This window comes from Dipodomys merriami, unplaced genomic scaffold, assembly GCF_024711535.1.
Source record: "Dipodomys merriami isolate MVZ:Mamm:240054 unplaced genomic scaffold, mDipMer1.0.p SCAF_7, whole genome shotgun sequence".
Lineage (NCBI taxonomy): Eukaryota > Metazoa > Chordata > Mammalia > Rodentia > Heteromyidae > Dipodomys > Dipodomys merriami.
This window is the reverse complement of record NW_027206290.1, coordinates 72,347,352-72,369,859: the sequence shown is the minus strand read 5'-3', so window position 1 is coordinate 72,369,859 and position 22,508 is coordinate 72,347,352. Positions and strand designations below refer to the sequence as shown.

The 22,508-nt window shown below is 49.8% G+C and overlaps 1 protein-coding gene across 1 annotated transcript in view; it reads left to right on the top strand.

Moving 5' to 3' along the window:
- Positions 1-4,903: 4,903 nt before the first annotated feature.
- Positions 4,904-22,508, top strand: part of LOC138817341 (fer-1-like protein 4) — a 28,201-nt gene continuing 10,596 nt past the window's right edge. Inside the window, exons 1-28 of the mRNA XM_070007831.1 lie at positions 4,904-4,982; positions 5,265-5,320; positions 5,906-5,994; positions 6,078-6,177; positions 8,020-8,111; positions 8,297-8,338; positions 8,622-8,786; positions 9,334-9,394; positions 9,508-9,639; positions 9,863-9,925; positions 10,023-10,107; positions 10,578-10,734; positions 10,828-11,011; positions 11,093-11,279; positions 12,057-12,427; positions 13,124-13,232; positions 13,410-13,587; positions 13,679-13,799; positions 14,207-14,307; positions 14,817-14,904; positions 14,977-15,093; positions 16,712-16,864; positions 18,175-18,328; positions 18,451-18,575; positions 19,222-19,356; positions 19,456-19,629; positions 20,367-20,483; positions 20,564-20,725. Of these exons, the coding sequence (XP_069863932.1) occupies positions 4,904-4,982; positions 5,265-5,320; positions 5,906-5,994; positions 6,078-6,177; positions 8,020-8,111; positions 8,297-8,338; positions 8,622-8,786; positions 9,334-9,394; positions 9,508-9,639; positions 9,863-9,925; positions 10,023-10,107; positions 10,578-10,734; positions 10,828-11,011; positions 11,093-11,279; positions 12,057-12,427; positions 13,124-13,232; positions 13,410-13,587; positions 13,679-13,799; positions 14,207-14,307; positions 14,817-14,904; positions 14,977-15,093; positions 16,712-16,864; positions 18,175-18,328; positions 18,451-18,575; positions 19,222-19,356; positions 19,456-19,629; positions 20,367-20,483; positions 20,564-20,725 (3,597 nt within the window). The remainder of the gene's footprint in view (positions 4,983-5,264; positions 5,321-5,905; positions 5,995-6,077; positions 6,178-8,019; positions 8,112-8,296; positions 8,339-8,621; positions 8,787-9,333; positions 9,395-9,507; positions 9,640-9,862; positions 9,926-10,022; positions 10,108-10,577; positions 10,735-10,827; positions 11,012-11,092; positions 11,280-12,056; positions 12,428-13,123; positions 13,233-13,409; positions 13,588-13,678; positions 13,800-14,206; positions 14,308-14,816; positions 14,905-14,976; positions 15,094-16,711; positions 16,865-18,174; positions 18,329-18,450; positions 18,576-19,221; positions 19,357-19,455; positions 19,630-20,366; positions 20,484-20,563; positions 20,726-22,508) is intronic.

Here is a 22,508-nt window from a genome sequence, read left to right as displayed (position 1 = left end):
AAGCAAACAGGTCCAAAGAGGGAAAGAAATTTCCCTGAGAGCACTACACACAGGACAGATTAGAATTCCAAAGTCCTGCCCTCTAGCCCAACACTGTCGTCCAATCTCACCTTCCTTAAAATGTTAGCTCAGAGGGGCGGTACCTGTGCCAGCCCTCATGTTGCTTGATTAGATTCCACAGAACCCAAGAGGAAGAAGGATAGGAAGGCCACAGTACTGCAAATTAAGAATTCTGGTCCAGGAAGTGGTGCTGTGCCTCAAGTGGTAGAGCACTTGCTTGAACCGAAGAGTGTAGGGACAGTGCCCAAGCCCAGAGTTCAAGTTCCACAACTGACAAAAAAAAAAAAAAAAAGAATTCTGATCCATCTTATTACCTGACTTATGAAATGGTAACCCCTCTGTACAGCACCTTAATAGTAACAATAAAATTATATATTAAAAAAATTCTGATCCAAGCCAGGTGCCAGTGGCTTACACTTGTAATCTTTGCTTGTCAGTAGGCTGAAACCTGAAGATTGCAGTTGGAAGCCAGCCTGGGTAGAAAAGTCCATGAGATCTTCTCTCCAGTTAACTAGCAAAATATTAGACTGTCAGCATGGCTCAAGTGGTATAGTACCAACTGTGAGCAATCAAGCCAAGTAAGAGCACAAAGCTCTGAGTTCAAGCCTTAGTATTGGCTCAAAAAAAAAATGATGTTTCAGGGGCTGGGAAGTTGGCTCAGTGGTAGAGCGCTTGCCTTGCATGCATGAGGCCCTGGGTTCGATTCCTTAGCACCACATAAGCAAAAAGAAAAAAGCCAGAAGTGGCACTGTGGCTCAAGTGGTAGAGCGCTAGCCTTGAGCTGAAGAGCTGAGGGACAGCGCCCAGGCCCAGAGTTCAGGCCTCACAACCGGACCCCAAAAAATAAAAATGATGTTTCAAACATCCCCTCTGTTCTTACCTTGTGTCCTATTTGACTGTGAAGTCCCTTGGTTCACAGTGTCTCTCAAAAACAGAGTATTAAAAAAAAAAAAAAAAAAAAGCAGATATAACTTGGAATGGGCACCAGTGGCTCAGGCTTGTAATCCTAATTACTCAGGAGGCTGAGATCTGAGGTTCGGTGTTCAAACTCAACCCCAGCAGGAACATCCAAGAGACTCTTACTTCCAATTAACTATCAAAAAGTTGAAGTGGAGGTGTGGCACAAGTGGTAGAGCACTAGCCTTGCATAAAAATGTTAAGGGACAGAGTCCAGGTCCTGAAATTAAGCCCCAGTACTGGTGTGTGCTCACAGGTGCATGCACACAGAGAGCGGGGGAGATCTAATTTGAACTCTGCTTTAAAAAAGAAATATATATTGTTCATGGTGCTTGAACTCAGGGCTCAGGTGCTGTCCCTGAGCTTTTTCACTCAAGGCTTAGTGCTCTAGCACTTTGAGCCACAGCGCCACTTCTGGTTTTCTGGTGGTTAATTGGACATAGAATCTGAAAGAGAACTTACACACAGTTAGGGGAAGAGGGTTGATTGAGAGAGAGAGGGAGAGAGAGAGACAGAGACAGAGAGAGAGAGAGACAGAGAGACTAAACTGCCAACCCCACAAGATGGAGGCAGCCAGAGCAAAAGAGTTTATAGCCGGAGGAGAAAGGTTAAATGGAGGAGGTGTGACCACACAGATGCCACAGTGACCTCAGAGGAGAGAGAAATGAGAGGCTGGAGGCTCCCACTGCCCCAGGCCTGCTAGTTGCCTGGGTTACTGGTGCTGAGTGGGGAATTTTCAGGTGCTGGGGAGAGAACTAGGGAAGGAGCCGTTTCTCCCCGGTAGACCTAACATCATGGATTTTTTTGCCCCGGTTGGCTTCGAACTATGATCCTCAGACCTCAGCCTCCTGAGTAGCTAGGATTGCAGGCATGAGCCATCAGCTCCCAGCCTATACCTTTTTTGTGCTTTCTTTCTTTCTTTGGCAGCGCTGGGTCTTGAACTCAGGGCCTTGTGCTTTCTAGACAGGTACTCTGCCATTTGAGTCACATTTTCAGCCCTTATCTGGTGTTTTCATTTTATTTGTTCTTTAATTTTTTTTTACTGGTCCTGGGGATCAAACTCTGGGTCTGGCCACTGTCCCTGAGCTCCTTTTTGCTCAAGGCTAGCACTTACCACTTGAACCACAGTGCCACTTCCAGCTTTTTCTGGGATTGATTTGAGATAAGAATCTCACGTGCTTTCCTGCCTTGCCTGGCTTTGAACCTCAGTCCTCAGATCTCAGCCTGCTGAGTAGCTAGGATTACAGGTACGAGCTGCCAGTGCCCAGCTAGTCTAATGTTTTATAGATTCCAAAATGCATTTGGTTATCTAATGACAGAAAGAGGCAGAATAGAGATGGAAAAGCTGAGGCCTAGAGGCAGACAGAAGCCTGTCTACCCCAAAGTTACATAGGAAGACCCACTTCCTCTCACCCCTGAATGCTGTGTGTTGCTGCTGGCCTATGTATTCCTTTTATTCAAGCCAAACAAATCACCGGTCCCAGAACAACCCTGCATTCCTTTCTACTGCTTGGATGCCCATCTCTTCTCCTAACTCTTGTTTTAGAAATTCATTTAAAACACTCACGCTTGGGCTGCAAATGTGGCTTAGTGGTAGAGTGCTTGCCTCACATATATGAAGCCCTGGGTTTGATTCTTCAATACCACATACATGGAAAAAGCTGGAAATGGCACTATAGCTCAAGTGGTAGAGTGCTAGCCTTGAGCAAAAGAAGCTCAAGGCCCAGAGTTCAAGCTCCAGGGCTGGCAAAACACACACACACACACACACACACACACACACACACACACACACACACACACACACACACACACACACACACACACACACACAATCACTCTTCAGCAAAGTCCCTCTGCCCTCCCTTCTTACGGATGTCCAGTCAAATCTTTCTACTCTGTGTTGCTATACTTCATTATATTATTTGAGACATAGTCCTACCATGTAGTCCAGGCTGGCCTAGAACTCAAAATGCTTCTGATTCATCCTTCCAAGTGCTTGGATTACAGACATGTACTATCATGTCTGGCCCCATTCCTACTGTAATGGTAATTGTGGGATGTTGTTTCTAGGCTATGTTATCTATTGGCACCTATGGTTCTCCTGAAAGATGGAGAACACATCTGAGTCATCTCTGTGGTTACACCACATATTGGGGCATCTGACAATTTCGAACATAGAAGAGAGAATACTTTTAAAAATAAGTGGCTGGGTGCCGGTAGATCACGCCTGTAATCCTAGCTACTCAGGAGGCTGAGATCTGAGGATCACGGTTCAAAGCCAGCCCGGGCAGGAAAGACTGTGAGACTCCCATCTCCTATAAACCACTAGAAAACTGGAAGTGGTGCTGTAGCTCAAGTGGTAGAGTGCTCGCCTTGAGCTGAAGAGCTGAGGGACAGCGCCCAAGCCCAGAGTTCAAGCCCCATGACTGACAAAAAAAAAAAAAAGAATAAGTGGTTGGTTATGAAATACACTCACACATAATTACTGTCAGCTATTATGGGTTCAGACTGTTAAATATATTCACCCATAGCTGAGCTTAATTATTACATACCTGTTAAGGGTTATTAACCTAAGCCAGGATCTTTATGTTTGGGAAAATGCACACATACTTGACATTTTCCAGACTAGTTCAAAGGTTTGCAGACTCTTTTTTTCCTTATTATTTTCTTTTTCTTTTTCTTTTCTTTTCTTCTCTTTCTCTTTCTCCCTTTCTCTCTTTCTCTTTCTCCCTTTAATTCTTTCTTTCTTTCTTTCTTTGTTTCTCTCTCCCTTCCTTCCTTCCTTTCTCTCTCCCTTCCTTCCTTTCTCTCTCCCTTCCTTCCTTCCTTCCTTCCTTCCTTTCTTTCTTTCTTTCTTTCTTTCTTTCTTTCTTTCTTTCTTTCTTTCTTTCTTTCTTTCTTTCTTTCTTTCTTTCTTTCTTTCTTTCTTTCTTTCTTTCTTTCTTTCTTTCTTTCTTTCGGCTGTGGGGCTTAAACTCTAGGCCCGGGCACTGTCCCTGGGGTGTGCTCAAGGCTACGGCTTTACCACTTGAGCCACAACTCTACTTCTGGGTTTTGAGTGGTTAATTCAAGATAAGAGTCTCATGGGGACTTTTCTGTCTAAGCTGGCTTTGAACTGCAATCCTCACATCTCAGCCTCCTGAATAGCTAGGATTACAGGTGTGAGCCACTGGCGCCCAGCCATTGAAGACTCCTTGAAGGCTATCTTTTGTCTCATTAGAGTTCTAGAAACCTAAGTTAAGTACCTTTGGTTCATGTGTTAAGAAGCCAAGAAAAAAAAACTATCATATGTGCAAGCTAGGGCTACATTCAACTACCTGTTAACTCAGTAGTTGTACTGAATGCCTGAACACTAACACTAACACAGGGCCTAGGGGATTCATTTGTTAATCCATCCATTTTCCTACCCAGGGTTTTTGTTTTGTTTTGTTTTATTGTTATTGTTGTTTGTTTGTTTTGAGATAGGATCTCCCTATGCAACCCAAATTGGTCTTGAATCGGATATCTTCCTGCTTCAGCCTCAAGTGCTGGGAGTACAGGCATGTATGACCATATTGTACTTTGGCCAGTGTTTTCAGGGTCTTACCATATGTTCCATCCTGACCTAAGCAGAGAACACAGAGGTGAGTAGGAAACAATATCCTAGCTCCCTGATCAAAGCATCTTCCAGCTTATAGCTGCTGCAGGCAGGAAGCACCGCGCTGGCCTCAGGGACCTTATTCTCCCTGTCCTCTCTCCCTCTCCACCCATGACCCCAGGCTTACCACCTGTGTATTTGACTAGAGGGCAGGGATTGTGGAACCTGCTGGGTGAGCCCAGTGAGTCACAACTCAGGTGGGTAGGAGGGCAAGCGGGCAGAAGGAGAGCCAGTGGCTCTGAGACCATGGCTCTGACTGTATGTGTGAAGAGATTAACAGGGCTGCCCGGCACCCACGACCGACAAGTGAAGCTCAGCTTCCGAGGTAAGGTTGGTGATAAGAGTACTCTAAAGATGTTTTACACTGGGGCGCTCTGGGTTCTGTGGCTAGACCTCTAACCAAATCCTTGTTGTTGGCCCAGCTAGTCTTCATTCTCCCCCACCTGAGCGCTCCATTCCTCTAAGGCCCTCTTTCTCTCCCTCTTTTACTTTTAAAATTAAGTGTGAATCAAGGGGAACTGGACAAGTGGGCCAGCAGTGGGAGGAGATATTTGTGTATGTGTGTGTGTGTAGGGACAGATGAATGACCCATTTCAGTTCTGAGCAGGCTTTACCCAGAAAACAAGAAAAATTCACTGTGGTCAAGAAGCAGACATCGGCCAGGTCAGTACCACTGGTCCCTGGATGGAAAAAGATGGATCTTTCCAGGCCCATCCTGGGACCCTTCCATGGGATCCTTCCTGGGTTTGGGAAGGAGTGGTCTCCAGAAGTGGGGTGAGTCTCAGGTTTGAGAGATCAGATCCATTGGGGGACATATCAGTCCCTTGAATAGAAAGATATTCACTTTAGCTGTGTATGTACAGTATATTGCTGGTCCTGGAGCTTGAACTCAGAGCCTAGTTACTCTTTCTGAGCTTCTTTTGCTCAGAGCTAGTGTTTTACCACTTGAGCCACAGCTAGATTTCTGGTGCTTTTTTTTTTTTGTAGTTTATTGGAGATAAAAGTCTCACAGACTTTTCTGCCCAGGCTGACTTCAAACCATAATCCTCAGATCTCAGCCTCATGACTGGCTAGAATTACAGGCATGAACCACTAGCACCCAGTGATATCAGCGTTAGGATATTAGTCCCAGCGTTAGCTCGTGTTTGGAGGGCTGGTTTCTATTTCAGGATCGGGAAGAGGTTCTGCCTTGGGGGGGGGGGGGAGTCAGCCCAGCATCGGGTATCACAAGCTTTGTTCTATCTCCAGTTGTTCCGCTGGCCCCACTATGGGGCTCCATTGGCTGGGGAGAGTCTGTCTGTACAGGTGATCAACTGCAGCCATGTGTTCAGCCCCAGGTAAATAGGCCTAGGTAATCTGGGGGTGGCTTTGTATCATTGCTCTAGATCAATTAATCTTCTGCTCCATGTCATTTCCCCAGGCCTCTGGGGACCCTGGTGATCTCCCTGCAGCAGCTACAGAGTGCTGGGCGATTAGTGCTTCGGGAGGCCCTGGTGGATGAGAAACTGAGAGTATCCCCGGTGAGTGTGCCAGCCATTTAACCCCAGGGAAAATTCAAGACCCAAAGTGGTAACAACCATCCCCCATTCTAGGGCTTCTTTGGTGGCAAGCCTGCTCGAGTAATATATGTGCCAGAACCCGATTTGCCTCTGAGGCCTAAGGGTGTGGCAGTTTAGGAGATCCAGCGTTCCCCATCACACCCCTACTCTGGCATAAACTCACTTCTTTTTTTTTTTTGTCGGTTGTGGGGCTTGAACTCTGGGCCTGGGCACTGTCCTTCAGCTCTTCAGCTCCAGGCGAGTGCTCTACCACTTGAGCTCCAGCGCCACTTCCGGTTTTCTGGTGGTTTATTGGAGATAGGAGTTTCACAGTCTTTCCTGCCTGGGCTGGCTTTGAACCGTGATCCTCAGATCTCAGCCTCCTGAGTAGCTAGGATTACAGGCGTGAGCCACCAGCGCCCGGCATAAACTCACTTCTTGTGGGAGACACAGATGGACCTGGCTGGATTTTCTTGGTATTTCGTGGAAGATTATATGGCCCAAAGAAGTAGACCTGGTTTCACATCTATGACTTGTCAGAACATAGACAAGTTATTTAGCATTCTAAGTTGTTTCTTCAGTTACACAATATGCAGTCATAGCAAGTGTTGAATTGTTTTTTTTTTAAAGTGTTGAGTCTTTTATTCAGTCCCTGGTTAGGCTCTTAGTATTATATAACTGTGATGTTGAACGATGGGGATTCAGTGATTATAAAAACCAGGTTCAACCAGGTGCTGGTGGCTCACACCTGTAATCCTAGCTACTCAGTAGGCTGGGATTTGAGGATCTCAGGTTGGAGGATCAGGCAGGGAAGTCCACAAGACTCTTATCTACAATTAAGAACAAAAATGTGGATGTGGAGTTGTGCTCAAGTGCTAGAACGCTAGCCTTGAACATAAAATCTCAGAAACAGTGTTCAAGCCCCAGGAGTGGCATAAAGCAAACAAACAAAAAACGAGTGGGTACTTCCAAAGAGCTGGTTTACTGTGGCACCTGAACCATTTGGGGACTGGGTCTCTAAGGAAGTAGTGCTTGAATTTTGAATGGAAGCATTATAGTTTTAAGTGAGAGAGGACAGAGTTCCAAACAGAGGAACCTGAATACACTAAAATCCCAACACCCAGAAGGAGCGTAGCTGGGGTAGAGAACAGGAGCAGAAACCCAGAACGAGATGGAGCTGGAAAGGCTGGCAGGAAGTCGACCATACGGAAAAGTGAAGGCCATAGTGTCTTTCAATAACACGGAGGGAACCTCGGAGTTGTGGTTCATCCCACAAGGTTATCTTGTGCATTAAGGTGTTTAGAAGATTGAGAATGCCGAAAGATGTATTGTATTCATAAACTGCTTTGTTTAATGGCAATTCCTTTGTACAACTATTGAAAGATAATAAATTAATTTTTAAAAATTTGGAAAAAAAAATTGAAGCTAGGCGCGGGTGGCTCATGCCTGTAATCCTAGCCACTCAGGAGGCTGAGATCTGAGGACTGTGGTTCAAAGCCAGCCTGAGTAAGAAACTCTGTGAGACTCTTATCTCCAATAAAACACTCAGAAAATCAGAAGTGGAGCTGTGGCTTAAGTGGTAGAGCGCTAGCCTTGGGCTGAAGAGCTGAAGGACAGTGCTCAGGTTCAAGCCCAACGACCGACAATTAAAAAAAAAAAAGAACATAGTTGATATTATTAATGATCAGAGGGCAAGCACAGCCCACTCCAGATGCCGGCCAGAAAGGTGTCTGTTTACAGATGGAGTAAAAGGCATCATCCTTGGGCCTCTCTTGCCCCCAAAACAATTTGAGGGGCACTAGAGGACACTGTATCTGGTTTCAGATCCAGGTGGAGCTTGACCTGAAGTATCAGCCCCCAGAGGGTGCTGCTGGAGCGTGGGCAGAGGAGGACTTTGGGACGCCCCTCAGGGACAGGTAATCCTTCTAGCAACCTGGGCAAGGCCTATCAATGCCAGTGTAGATGGATCATGGGAAGAGCCGTAGCATCCAGTACCATACTGGGTCTGATGGATCCCTGGACCCTCAGACTGAATATAGTTGGGCTGCAGCTTTATAGCCAGGCTTGGCCTTCTCACTCCTTCCATTTCCCCTTCTCCTAGCTCAGAGTTGATCATCCCCAATGTGGGCTTCCAGGAGCTAGAGTAAGTACTGGGATGACATAAAGTCACCAGGGTCAGTCTTGGGGTTAGGGGCTAGTGCCACCAAGGTTAGCTAAGGGTGTAGAATTAGGACCAAATGAACAGGGTCAGAAAGCTAGTCCTAGAATTAGATGTCAATTCTGGAATTAGAGGGGTAACAGGTTAAGACTCTGTCCTGAGATCAGTTTAGGGGGTCAAACATCAGTCCTAGGATCAGTGAGGTCCAGTGATGTTCAGGGATGGGTGACAGTTCCTAAGTATGTCCTTTGAGATCCTTTCCTGTTAGGCCAGAGGAGGCTCGGCTAGAGCAACGGGCAGTAGCTCTGGGCCGCAGGCTCGCTCGAAGCCTAGGCACACAGGATGATGAGGAGAACGAACTGGAGCTGGAGCTGGAGTTGGAGGATGAACCAGATGTGGAGCTTTCTGGAGTGGTGTTCAGCCCCCTCAGGAGGTAACTTGCACCCAGAAGTACCTACTTCTCCACACAGCCAGTGAGTCCGTCTCATGGGTCATGCACGTGGGCTCCCACCCTTCACAGGAATGGGAGGAGAATGGACAGCCTAGGACAAGAATCACTCGTTCATAGGCAGATACAGAATCACATTTCAAGTCAGTGACATGGCACACATACATAGTTGATGAAAATTAGATGTGGATGAGTTTTGCCTCTTCACTGAAGTGTTTCAGTGCTCAGAAAAGTGTTGGCACATAACAGATGCTCAATAAATATTTTGAGCAAATGAATGGTTTCAGGGCTTCAGGAATGAGTCAAATTCTGCGTGTAGACTTGAGATAGAAGCAAGGCAAGACAAGCCCAGAAGGATTCAGAATCCGAAAGTTCAGAGGAGATCTCTTTCCCATCACCAAGCAAGTGCGTGCGTGTGTGCATGCGTGTGTGTGTGTGTGTGTGTGTGTGTGTGTGTGTGTGTGTGTGTGTGTGTGTGTGTGTGTGTTGGTGGGGAGTGGAAAAACAGAGTTGACCCTAAGCCTCTCCACAGCCGAACCAGGAACCTGGCCCGTGGGGATCCTTTCCAGGTGTCCAGAACCCAGGACTTCCAGGTACTTTTCTCCTTCCAGGTTCTCTCCCTTAGAGTTCACGCTCTGAGTACAAACTCCTTCCTCCCCCTATCCTTGAAGATCTAGCTTCCTTTCTCCTTTTCTTCACCCCTCAGGTGGGGGTCACTGTGCTTGAGGCTCAGAAGCTGGTGGGAGTCAACATTAACCCTTATGTGGCTGTACGCGTTGGGGAACAGAGAAGAATGACTGCCACACAGCGTGGCACTAACTGCCCCTTTTACAATGAGGTGGGTTCCACCAAGGAGGAGAGTGGATCTGAGACAAAGGGAGCAACCCAGATGCAAGTAGTCCCCAGAGGGGTCCTAACCTGGATGCAGTATTGCAGGGGTGTGGGGCCTGTGGTTGAGGATGGGGTGGGGGACTAATCCAGCAAATGGTTGCAAGAGGCATGGTGGGAGGCTGGCGCAAACTCACAGGAGACATCTAACCTCTCCCCCTACTTCAACCCAGTACTTCTTGTTCGAATTTCATGAGACCAAGCTTCACCTCCAAGACTTGCTGCTGGAGATCACGGTAAAGAGGGGGGTGGGAAGGCAATTTCCCTTAGGGAAAAAAAGAAAAGGTGGGAGGATTGGCAAACTCCATAACTAACACCAACCGCCTTCCCCAGGCTTTCCATTCGCAGACCCTTCCGTTTATGGCCACTCGGATAGGCACCTTCAGGATGGACCTTGGCATGGTCTTTGACCAGCCAGGTACTGAACCCTCCCCTTACTGAGACACAGCTGCACCAATAAGGACACTGGTGACAGACTCCACCACGAGTAACTTCTGAGACACTTTTTTTATTGGTCATGGGGCTTGAACTCTGGGCCTGGGTGCTGTCTCTCAGCTCTTCAGCTCAAGGCCAGTGCGCTCTACCACTTAAGCCACAGCACCACTTCCCAGTTTTCTGGTGGTTTATTGGAGATAAGAGTCTCATGGACTTACCTGACTCGGCTGGTTTCGAACCATCATCCTCAGATATTAGCCTCCTGAGTAGCTAGGATTACTGGCGTGAGCCACCGGGGCTGGCCTTCTGAAACACTTTTATCCCTCCTGGAGGCTGACCCTTCCTGCACTCCTGCTCTTCCTGGCCAGGGCCAACCAGGAACCCGGCCTTAGGTGGCTGCTGGGTGAATCTCCCACGTGTCTCCTGGCCCCAGCCTGTCCCTCTGCCCCTTAGATGGCCACTTCTACCAAAAGTGGGCCCCTCTGCATGACCCCCGGGACACCCGCGCCGGGACCAAGGGCTTCGTCAAGGTCACTGTGTCGGTGAGGACGCGCGGGGACCTGCCCCCTCCACTGCCCCCCCCCGGCCCCGGGGGTGCAGACATAGAGAAGTGAGCTGGGGCGACCTGGGCAGGGAGGATGAGATGGGGTGTGACCGGGGAGGGGGGTGTCGCTGAGACCCCATCTTACCGGTGCTTCTCCAGGAACCTGCTCTTGCCGCGCGGGGTGCGGGCCGAGAGGCCGTGGGCGCGGCTGCGCGTGCGCGTGTACCGTGCGGAGGGGCTCCCCGCGCTGCGCCCGGGCCTGCTGCGCGGTCTGGCGCGGGCCCTGTACGACCAGCACGTCCTCCTGGACCCCTACGTGCGGGTGTCCTTCCTGGGGCAGCAGGTCAGTGGCTCCCGGGTCCCCTTTCTCCGTGGCTGGGCCCTCATCCCTTGACCACCCCCCTCCGTCCGTGTCCGCCTTCAGGGTGAGACCTCCGTGCGCGCCGAGACCGCGGCGCCCGAGTGGAACGAGCAGCTGAGCTTCGTGGAGCTCTTCCCGCCGCTCACGCGCGGCATTCGGCTGCAGCTGCGGGACGACGCGCCCCTGGAGGACGCGGGGCTCGCCACGCACGTGCTGGACCTCAGGCAGATCTCCAACGCCGGCCGCGCGGGTGAGCGCCTGCTCGTCTGCCCGGGCCGTCCTTCCCCGACACCCAGTCCCCCGGCCTGCCTCAATCGCTCCCGCCCCTCTGAGCCCTCAAGCCAAACCCCGTTATGGGGACCCAGGTGGATTTTTTTTGGTGGGGGCGTCGGTCTTGAACTCTGGGCCTGGCGCTGTCCCTGCGCTCTGCAGCTCAAGGCGAGCGCTCTACCGCTGGAACCACACAGAGCCACTTCCGGTTTTCTGGTGGTTTATTTGGAGATAAAAGTCTCAGGGACTTTCCTGCCCGGGCTGGCTTTGAACCGCGATCCTCAGATCTCAGCCTCCTGAGTAGCTAGGATGACAGGCGCCCGGCTCCAGGTCGATTTTAAGGGGAGTCCTCTCCACAAAACGAACTGCTCCGGGGACAGGAGGCGCGAGGCTCTGCGTTCAAATGCGGGCCCGCCCAATAAAACTGAACGGCTCCCAGCGTGCCCCGTCCGCACCTAACCCCGCCCCGCCCCCAAGATCAGCTCCAGCCTTTCCCTTCCGCAGATCTGCACCCCTGCCAGCCCCCTCGCCCGCACCCCTCTCCCGGAATTTACCCGCCACGCGTAGCTCCGCCCTCAGGGCTAGCCTCCACCAATCAGCAGAGCTTTGAGGAGCTGAGCTTGCTTAGAGGTGTCTCAGGTGGTGGCCCCCAGCCGACCCTCCAAAACTTGGAGGCGAAAAGGATGTGGAGCACAGATTAATCTAGGAGCCACCTACCCTCAACTTACCCCCAAAACCTTGTTCTTGTTCTGCACAGCGGGGTTCAACCCCACCTTTGGCCCAGCTTGGGTGCCCCTCTATGGCTCGCTCCCCAGCAGGGGGTTCCGGGATAATCTTCAAAGGCTCAATGAAGGCCATGGCCAAGGCGTTTGGTTCCGTGGCCGACTTCTCGTGGCTGTGTCCATGGAGGTATTGGAAGGGAGAGCTGAACCTGAGGCTCCCAAGACCCCCCAGGGGTCCAGATTGTCTCGGCTTACGGGAAAGAAGAAGAAGCAGAAGAAAGCCAAGCGAGGAGGCCAGACCTCAGCTGGAGTTCCACAGCCTATGAACACCAGCTCCAGTGCGGATGGGCCTGAGGTTCCCAGCGCGATGGAGGTGGAGGTGGAGGAGTTGCTGCCCCTGCCGGAGGTAGGGCTGGCTGGAGTCACTCAGCTCTGAGGGTGTAATCCATTCTCAGACACTAAACAACACTGGGGAATAGTTCTCAAATAATAATAATAATAATAATAATAATAATAATAATAATAATAATAATAATAATAATAATAATATGTGTGTGTGTGCGTGTGCCCATCCTGGGGCTTGAACTCCAGGCCTAGGAACTGTTCCTGAGCTTTTATGCTCAACGCTGGTGGTCTACCACTTGAGCCATAGCTCCACTTCCAGCTTTTTTGGTAGTTTATTGGAGATAAGAACTTCATGGACTTTCCCAGCCTGGGCTGGCTTTGAACTTCAGTCTTCAGATCTCAGCCCTCTGAGTAGCTAGGATGACAGGCTGGTTCTCAATTTTGATGACTTGGGTGAAGAGTGTCATGTAGGTACATATGTGTGTGAGAGATTGTACACATGTCTGACCGATCATAGGTGAGCTAGAGAGATTCAGTCTTCAGAGCCAAAGTGTTAGAGCTGAGAGAGAGAGAGAGAGAGAGAGAGAGAGAGAGAGAGAGAGAGAGAGAGAGAGAGAGAGAGAGAGAGAGAATGGATACCACAGGATGTCTGTGTCTAGTTGTGATTTTTTTTTCCCTATGGGCATTGTGGTCAAGTATAGTCCAAGCTGTTCCTTTGGAAGCCGGGGACTGACTCCAACCTGACTCCCTTCCCCAGAATGCCTTGGCGTCTTGTGAAGACTTCCTGCTTTTTGGAGTGCTCTTCGAGGCCACTATGATTGACCCTGCTGTAGGCCTGCAGCCCATCAGCTTTGAGATTTCCATTGGTGTGTGACCTAACTGAATCCCACAGGGTCACGGGTTTGAAGGTAGCCACTCTTATTTCAGACGTGAGGTCCCTGGAAGGGGCTATTGGCCTTCAGTAAGGGTAAATTCTGACTTCTGTTGAGAGAAGTGTCTGACTCTCAGTCTGTTGCCTTCTAATCTTTATTGCTCTGGGGCAGGCTGTGCAGGCCGCCGAGAAGAGCAGCTGGGCCGAGGTTCCAGGGATGGGGAGAAAGCTGAGGGCACAGTGGCGGAAGTACAGCCTCTCCTAGAGTCTGACAACATGGGGGCTGAGTTGGAAGTAGAGAAGGCGCTGGGGACCCCTGCTGAGCGCCCTGAGCTAGTGGATGGTAGTGGGTGAGTACTCGTGGTAGCTGGAAGGAGGATATTGGGAGGTTCTTCGGGCATTCAAGACACTGGGAAACCTCCATTTCTCTGTCTGGCCCAGGTCCTACCTCTGCTTGCCGCTGCGTCACCGCAAGCCCTGTGTGCAGGTGTGGAGCCGCTGGGAGGATTACACGTGGCGCCTGCAGAGCAGCAACTGCGTGTGCAAAGTGGCAGAGAGGCTGGTGAGGACAGGGTGGGTGGCTGTAGGGAAAGGCTGGTCACAAGACCCCAGGAAACTTTGGCCTTTGAGGGATCTCCAGAGCTGTTAATGGGGGGGGGGCAGGAGGGAGCTAGCAAGGCCAGAGGGGAGCAGGAGGCAAAAAGCATAGCTTCTGTTCCTCAAATTGTCGGAGGACAGAAATTCAGAACTGTAGGATCCAGGAAGGGGCTGGATGAAGAAGGTTGGTATGGCTACTGATGGCTGGGCCCCCCGGGGTGGAATCAATAGACGCCTAAAACAATTGAGGCAGAATTGATGAAACCAAACAAGGGTAGACTAAGAGGTGAGGAATGGAGCTTTAGGGGAGAAGGGTGGGAAGGTGAGGATCAGGGACTTAAAGACTCCAACCCTCTCTTCCCCTGCCTACAGGACCAGGGGCTACAGGAAGTTGAGAAGATACAACGAAGGTCTGGGCTGGGTGCCTGTGACCGGCTCAAACAGGCTCTGGAAGAGCTGGTGGCTGGGAGCAGGTGAGCTGAGACCCAGCCCCAATAGTTGTCTTAGTTATGTCCTCTATCTCCCCAGTTCCCCAAAGCTCCAGGACTCACAGTGGCTATTTTGACCCAAATATGACTTTCAGCTTTATTTGCTCAAGCTTTTTTGGGGGGGTTGGGGAGGGGTGGGGTGCCTGTCTTGGGACTTGAACTCAGGCCCTGGCACTGTCCCTGGGCATTTGTGCTAAAGTTAGCTCTCTACAACCTGATCCACAGCTCTATTTCTGTCTTTTTGCTAGTTAATTGGAGATAAGTGTCTCACAGGCATTCCGGCCTGGACTGGTTTCAAACTTCAATCCTCAGATCTCAACCTCCTGAATAGCTAGGATTACAGGCATGAGCCACAAGTGTCTGGCTCATTTGCGCAGCTTTTTTACAGAAGAATGAAAAAGAGATGTTTAATGGAAAAGAAGTTTAATGGAAATTATTGGAGATTAGACATTCCAAGATGTTCTCCTGTTCTCTCCTTTGATTGATTCCTGCAGACAATTTTGTCGGGATGCTAAACACAGAACGATGACCCGACCCAATGCCCTGGATCGATGTCGAGGGAAACTGTTAATGCACAGCCTGGTATAGATGGAAGAGGGGAAGAAGGGCAACTAGCTGGGACTCTCCACTCATGCTCTCTTCTTGCCCTTCCAGAACCTGTTGGCAAAGCAAGGACTGAGGCTTCTGCGGGGTCTGGGACAGGGGAATATGCAAAAGAAGATGGCACTGGCCAAGAAACTCTTGGCAAAACTGCACTTTCTGGCTCAGGAGGTAATGTCTTCCCACTTTTATTTCTCTTTCATTCTATGTCCTATATTCTCTCTGCATCTTTGGAGATCTTTTTTTTTTTTTAATTTTAAATTTTATTTTATTTGAGAACATACTGTACAGAGGGGTTACAATTACATGGGCAGGATAATGCATACATTTCTTACCAAGCATTGCAGCCTCCTCCTTTGTTTACCCTTCACCTCCCTTCCCAGCCTCCCCCCTCCCCCCCACCCAATCATACCCCCCTCCCCCCCACACACCAACATTGTAAAGCTGGGTTTTTTTTTGTTTTTTTTTTTTTGGTCGGTCGTGGGGCTTGAACTCTGGGCCTGGGCTCTGTCCTTCAGCTCTTCAGCTCAAGGCGAGCGCTCTACCACTTGAGCTACAGTGCCACTTCCGGTTTTCTGGTGGTTTATTGGAGATAGGAGTCTCACGGTCTCTCCTGCCCGGGCTGGCTTTGAACCGCGATCCTCAGATCTCAGCCTCCTGAGTAGCTAGGATTACAGGCGTGAGCCACCAGCGCCCGGCTCGTAAAGCTGGTTTTGACATGACATTTTGTACTTCTCATTGTTACAATTTTTTTTTATTTTTATTTTTGTTAGTCATGAGGCTTGAACTCTGAGCCTAGGTGCTGTCCCTCAGCTCTTCAGCTCAAAGCTAACATTCTAAACTTGAGCCACAGCTCTACTTCTGGCTTTTTCTGCATATGTGGTACTGAGGAATTGAACCCAGGGCCTCATGCATACAAGGCAAGCACTCTACCACTGTGCCACTTTCCCAGCTCCATTTGGAGATTTTTTGTTTGTTTGTTTGTTTGTTTGGTCATGAGGCTTGAACTCTGGGCTTGGGCATTGTCTCTGAGCTCTTCAGCTCAAGGCAAGTGCTCTATTACTTGAGTCACAGTGCTACTTCTGGTTTTCTAGTGGTTAATTGGGGATAAGAGTCTCACGATGTTCCTGCCTGGGCTGGCTTAGAACTGAGATCCTCAGGTCTCAGCCTCCTGAGTAGCCAGGATTACAGGCGTGAGCCACCAGCGCCTGGCCTTTGGAGATCTTTAGTCTTGCTTTCCCTTTCCATGACCTTTTTTACTAATTTTTTTTTTTTTTTTGCTAGTCTGGGAGGAGACTTATCCTGAACATTTGAAAGGCAGAATGCTTTTAGGCCTTTCTGTGGACACTCCAGCTGTGTCTCAGCATTAGCTAGCTGGAAGCCAGGTGGGGGTAATTTCTTTCAGTCTTCAGAAGCTGAAACCCCATAGAGCCACTCACTGGTGGATTTCTTTGAGCTCACATACTTTTCTGCTTCCTGCTAAGGGTATTACTTTGCCCTTCAAGAACCCAGAAGGAGAATCTCTTTCCTTGCACCCAGTCTTTTGAAAACCTCAGGTCTGTAGGAGAAGCTGGAGAAAGACTTGTTCTGTGACCAGAGTCTTTGGGATTTATATATGGCAAGCTGCCTCATTCATGACCAATAAAGTTCTCTGTCTCTGTCTCTGTCTCTGTCTCTGTCTCTGTCTCTGTCTCTCTCCCTCTCCCTCTCCCTCTCCCTCTCCCTCTCCCTCTCCCTCTCCCTCTCGCAGTTGTAGGTCTTGAACTCAGATCCTGTTCTCTACCCACAGCCTCAGCCACCTCTGCCCGACGTGCTGGTCTGGATGCTCAGTGGACAGCGCCGTGTGGCCTTTGCTCGGATCCCTGCCCAGAACGTGCTGTTTTCTGTGGTTGAGGAAGAGCGAGGTCGAGACTGTGGGAAGATCCAGAGTCTGCTGCTCACAGTGAGGGGGCCCGGTGTGGGGGTGCTGGGAACAGCGGGGCACGCATGAGGCAGTGGGGCACGAGGGGTAGAGTCCTGGGATTCCCAATCAGGAGTTTCCAGATTCTTTTCAACTGCCCTAAAAGCAAAAGATGAATGTGGCTTTGCCTAGAACCATTTGGAAATGCCAGCAAAGCTGTGAGCCCTGGGCCTGCACTGGCCTTAGGCTGACAAGGCTCTGTCACACAGGCAGGGTAACAGAAAAGAGACAGTGATTACTTAGCATCTAACAAGTATAAATGGGGTGCAAGCAACATACTTCTTTTTGTTGTTGTTGTTGTTGGTCATGGGGCTTGAACTCTGGGCCTGGGCGCTGTCCCTCGGCTCTTCAGCTCAAGGTTAGCACTCGAGTCACAGTGCCACTTCTGGCTTTTTCCGTTTATGTGGTGCCGAGGAATTGAACCCAGGGCCTCATGCATGTGAGGTAAGCATTCTACCACGGAGCCACCTTCCCAGCCTATGCAACATACATCTAAATGAAGTGTCATCTCTAGTGCTGAGAAACTGTCCCTCTGGAAAGAGGACAGAGAATGCATGTGTGGTGAAGATAGAAGGGAAGGCAGCAGCCACATGAGGTGGCTCACACCTGTAATTCTAGCTATTCAGGAGGCTGAGATCTGAGGATTGCAGTTTAAAGCTAGTCTCGGCAGACGAATCTGAAAGACTTTTGTCTACAATTAACCAGAAAAAAGAAAAAGCTAGAAGTAGAACTGTGACTCAAGCGGTAGAGTGCCATCCTTGGGGGGGGGGGGCGAAGCAGGCCTGGACTAGGAATGTGGTTTAGTGGTAGAATGCTTGCTTAGCATGTATGAAGCCCTGGGTTCAATTCCTCAGTACTAAGAAACAGAAAAAGCCGGAAGTGGTGCTGTGGCTCAATAGTAAAGTGCTAGCTTTGAGCATAAAGAAGCCCAGGGACAGTGCCGGAGACCCTGAATTCAAGCCCCAGGACTGGCCAAACAAACAAACAAACAAACAACAGCCAGGCACCGGTGGCTCACGCCTGTAATCCTAGCTACTCAGGAGGCTGAGATCTGAGGATCACGGTTCCAAGCCAGCCCGGGCAGGAAAGTCTGTGAGACTCTTAACTCCAGTAAGCCACTAGAAAACTGGTTCTGTAGCTCAAGCGGTAGAGTGCTTGCCTTGAGCTGAAGAGCTCAGGGACAGTGCCCAAGCCCAGAGTTCAAGCCCCATGACCAACCAAAACAAACAAACAACAACAACAAAAAAAACCCAGGAGGCACCTGGGGTCCCAGCACGCTGCTTCCCACACAGGTGCCTGGAGCAAATCCTGGGGATGTTTGTGCCAAGCTGGAGCTCTTCCTGTGGCTGGGGCTGGGCAAACAAGCCAAGGCCTGCACCTCCGAGCTGCCTCCAGACCTGCTGCCTGAGCCCTCAGCTGGGCTGCCCCACAGCCTGTACCGGGATGGTGGGTACAAGCCCATGTAGGACCTGTCTCACCGTTTATCCAAGGTGGGCAAATAGCTCATGAGTCAGTGGAGCCTAAATGGCTGCTCAAGCAAGCCTGGCCCCTTCCTTCCCTCACCCCAGATTTTAGCTACTTCCAGCTTCGGGCTCACCTTTACCAGGCTCGAGGTGTGCTGGCCGCAGATGACAGTGGCCTCTCAGACCCGTTTGCTCGAGTTCTCATCTCTACCCACTGTCAGACCACCAAGGTGAGGACGGGGGCTGGGATGTGTGGAGGAGTTGGGAGACAAAGTAAGGTGGGACGGCACTGAGGCTCTGAGAGTGGATAAGTCTGTTGTGACTTTGGAGCCAGTACAGAACCAGAGATTGCAGGGAAAAGAATCATCCTGTTGGGCAGATTGTAAGGCTGGGCTCTGAGAATGGCAGATGATAGGAGGGAGACCCAAGGGCAGCCTCACCCCCAAACTGAGGATGCTTTTCATCTTCAGCCACTCCTGCTCCTTGAGGACATGCAGTTAAGAAAAGTTTCACATTGAAGCCGGGTGCCCAGTAGCTCACACCTGTAATCCTAGCTTCTCAGGAAGCTGAGATCTGAGGATCATGATTTGAAGTCAGCTTGGGGAAGGAAAGTCCATGAGACTCTTATCTCCAATGATTGAGCAAAAACCTGGAAATGGTGCCATGGTTCTAGTGGCAGAATATTAACCTTCAGCAAAAAGCAGCTCAGGGACAGTGCTCAAGCCTTGAGTTCAAGCCTGAGGATTGGCACATGCATGCACGTGCACACACACACACACACACACACACACACACACCAAGTCACTCTGGGTGAGAGTTGCTCACCTGGCACGTGCATGGGGAGTTGGTTTCTGACACCTGCTGGTGCTCCCCAAGGTCCTGGAGCAGACACTGAGCCCCCTGTGGGACGAACTCTTGGTGTTTGAGCAGCTCATTGTGGATGGCAGGCGGGAGCAGTTGCAGGAGGAGCTGCCCCTAGTGATCATCAATGTCTTTGACCACAACAAATTTGTGAGTGTGGCCAGGCCCCACCCTACAGATTGTCTTGCTGCCTCGCCCCCGGCTCCTGCGCGTCTTCCTCTTATGTCTTTGCTGCTCTGCTCCCTGCAGGGTCCTCCAGTGTTCCTGGGCAGAGCACTGGCTGCTCCGCGGGTAAAGCTGATAGAGGACCCATACCAGCACCCTGAGCTGCAGTTCTTCTCCCTCAGGAAAGGACCCCGGGCAGCCGGAGAGCTCATTGCCACATTTGAACTCATTGAACTCGACTATGGTAGCGGACTGGAGGTTCGAATAGCCTGCCTTGGCTGGCATGGTCGGTGGGACCATCTTGTTACACATCAGCCCATCCCCCCTCAGGGAATAGAAAATATGGGTTTGCACCAGAAAATCAGAACGGGTGCTGTGGCTTAATGATGTGGTAGATTGCTAGCCTTCAGGGTCAGCACCCAGACCCCGAATTCAAGCCCCATGACCGACAAAAAAGAAAAGAAAGCATGGGTTTGTCCAGGAACATTTCTGCAGGTGTTAAATGCAGGCTATGTAGGTCTTGTCCTGAGCTCACATCTTTGGATCACCTAGGTTAGATGTTATTTATTTATTTACTCATTCACTCATACATTCACTCCTTTATTCATTTAGTGGTACTGGAGTTTGAACCCAAGGCCTTGCTCTCGGTAGGCAGGCTCTCTACCACTTGAGCCATGCCTCCAGTCCTTCATTTGTCATCCGGACTACAGGGTGTGCTTTAAGGGGACAGACCCTAGGTTCACCTTGCCAGGCTTCTATCCACGGAGAAGCCAGGCTGTGGGTTCATCATGGAGTCATCCTGTCTTGCAAGCCTCAGACTCCTGCCCTTCTTCCTGTATCTGGCTGCTTCCTGAGACCCAGCTCCTGCAACCTGGCCTTGCCCGATCTTCAGCATTTGTCCTTACCCAGCAATACCCCATGTCCCTTCTCCAAACCACAACTTTCCCTCCTTTCACCTCATTCTTCTTTGACGTCTGACCTCTTTCCTGCTGCAGCCCTCAGTGCCCAGTGACGTGGAGCCTCAGGATCTGACATCCCTGCTTGAGCCCCTCTCTGGCCGCCTGTCCCTGCCACCCAGCGTGCGTCCAGTACTGAGGGAGTTCCGTGTGGAGGTAGCCCCAAGAGCTCAATGTCCCCAATCCCTGACATTTGTCAGCTGCAGGCCTCTGAATCTCTCCCTTCCTGCACCTAGGTGCTGTTCTGGGGTCTGAGGGGTCTCGGTCGTGTGCACCTGTTTGAAGTGGAGCAGCCTCAGGTTGTGCTGGAAGTGGCAGGGCGACGTGTGGACTCTGAGGTCCTGGCCAACTACCGTGAAAGCCCCAACTTCACTGAGCTCGTCCGGCACCTGACTGTGGTGAGGTGGGGGTTGGGAGCAAGGAGTTGGGCAGTTTAGGGGGCAATTTCCAGCTGGGGGGGTCTCTGTACTTTAATTAGTGTTTAATCCAGTCATCACATTTATTTATTAGTGATATTAGGGTTTACATCTGCTGTTGCTGATACTCGTGTTCTATGTCCTGTGTACCTTTGTTCCCCTTCAATGCTTTCTCTGATGCTAAGTAGATGTTTATTAGTGTCCTACTTAAATTCCTTTGATGATTTTTACTTAGCTGTTGCTCTAACGATATAATAGGAGGGCTGGGAATGTGTCTTAGCGGTAGAATGCTTGCCTAGCACGCATGAAGCCCTGGGTTTGATTCCTCAGTACCACCCACATACACAGAAAAAGCCAGAAGTGGCGCTGTGGCTCATGTGGTAGAATGCTAGCCTTCAACAAAAAGAAGCTCAGGGACAGTGCTCAGGCCCTGAGTTTAAGCCCTAAAACTGGCCAAAAAAATAAAGATATAATAGGAATATAGACGTTTCAGAACTATTTCATATTTGTGTTAATTTTTTGTTTTTGTGTCAGTACTGGGATTTGAACTCAGGGTGTGGGTGCTGTCCCTTAGCTTTTACATTCAAGGCTGACATTCTGTCATTTGAGCCACAGCTCCACTTTCGGCTTTTTGAGGGTTAGTTGGAGATAAGAATCTTATAGACAGGGCTGGGAAGGTGGCTCAGTGGTAGAGTGCTTGCCTTGCATGCCTGAGGCCCTGTGTTCGATTCCTCAGCACCACATAAGCAAAAAGAAAAAAGCCGGAAGTGGCGCTGTGGCTCAAGTGGTAGAGCGCTAGCCTTGAGCTGAAGAGCTGAGGGACAGCGCCCAGGCCCAGAGTTCAGGCCCCATGACTGGACCCCTCCCCCCCAAAAAAAAGAATCTTACAGACAGACATCTTCCAATGCTGTTTTTGAACCATGATCCCCAGATCTCAGCTTTCTGAGTAGCTAGGATTACAGGCAGGAGCCATCTGTGCCCAGCTTGATTAATAATAATTTAATTCCAGTGAATTATAGAAACTGTTTTTCAGTATAGCTCTGTTTTTCCTTTCTCATTTGTGTTATGTCAAATATATAAAAAGATAAATGCAGTAACACAGATATGTATACATATATGTATATACACACATGTATATATTATATATACACATATGTATGTATATAATTATATATATTAGTGTGTTTAAACTCTATATCTTGGGCTTTGAACTTGTGAGGTAAAAATGTTCTGCCAGCCGGGCACCGGTGGCTCACTCCTGTAATCCTAGCTACTCAGAGGCTGAGATCTGAGGATCTCGGTTCAAAGCCAGCCCGAGAAGGAATGTCCGTGAGACTCTTATCTCCAGTAAACCACTCAGAAAACTGGAAGTGGCGCTGTGGCTCAAGTGATAGAGCTCTAGCCTTCAGCTGAAGAGCTGAGGGACAGTGCCCAGGCCCAGAGTTCACGACCCACAACTGACAAAACAAACAAACAAACAAAATGTTCTGCCACTTGAGTTACAGCCTCAATCCTTTTTGCTATAGTCATTTTTCAAATAGTGTCTCACAGTTTTGTCCTTGTCTAGCATGGACTGTGATCCTCTTATTTATGCTTCTGTTCATAGCTGTGAACACTCAGATTTTATTGTTAGAGATAAGGTCTTCCAAATGTTTTTGCCCAGGCTGACCTCAAAGCCCAATCTTCTGGATCTCTGTTCTAGGATTAGAAGTGTGACCCACTGTGCTGACTTGAAGCAATATTTTTTTTTTTGTTTATGTGGTGC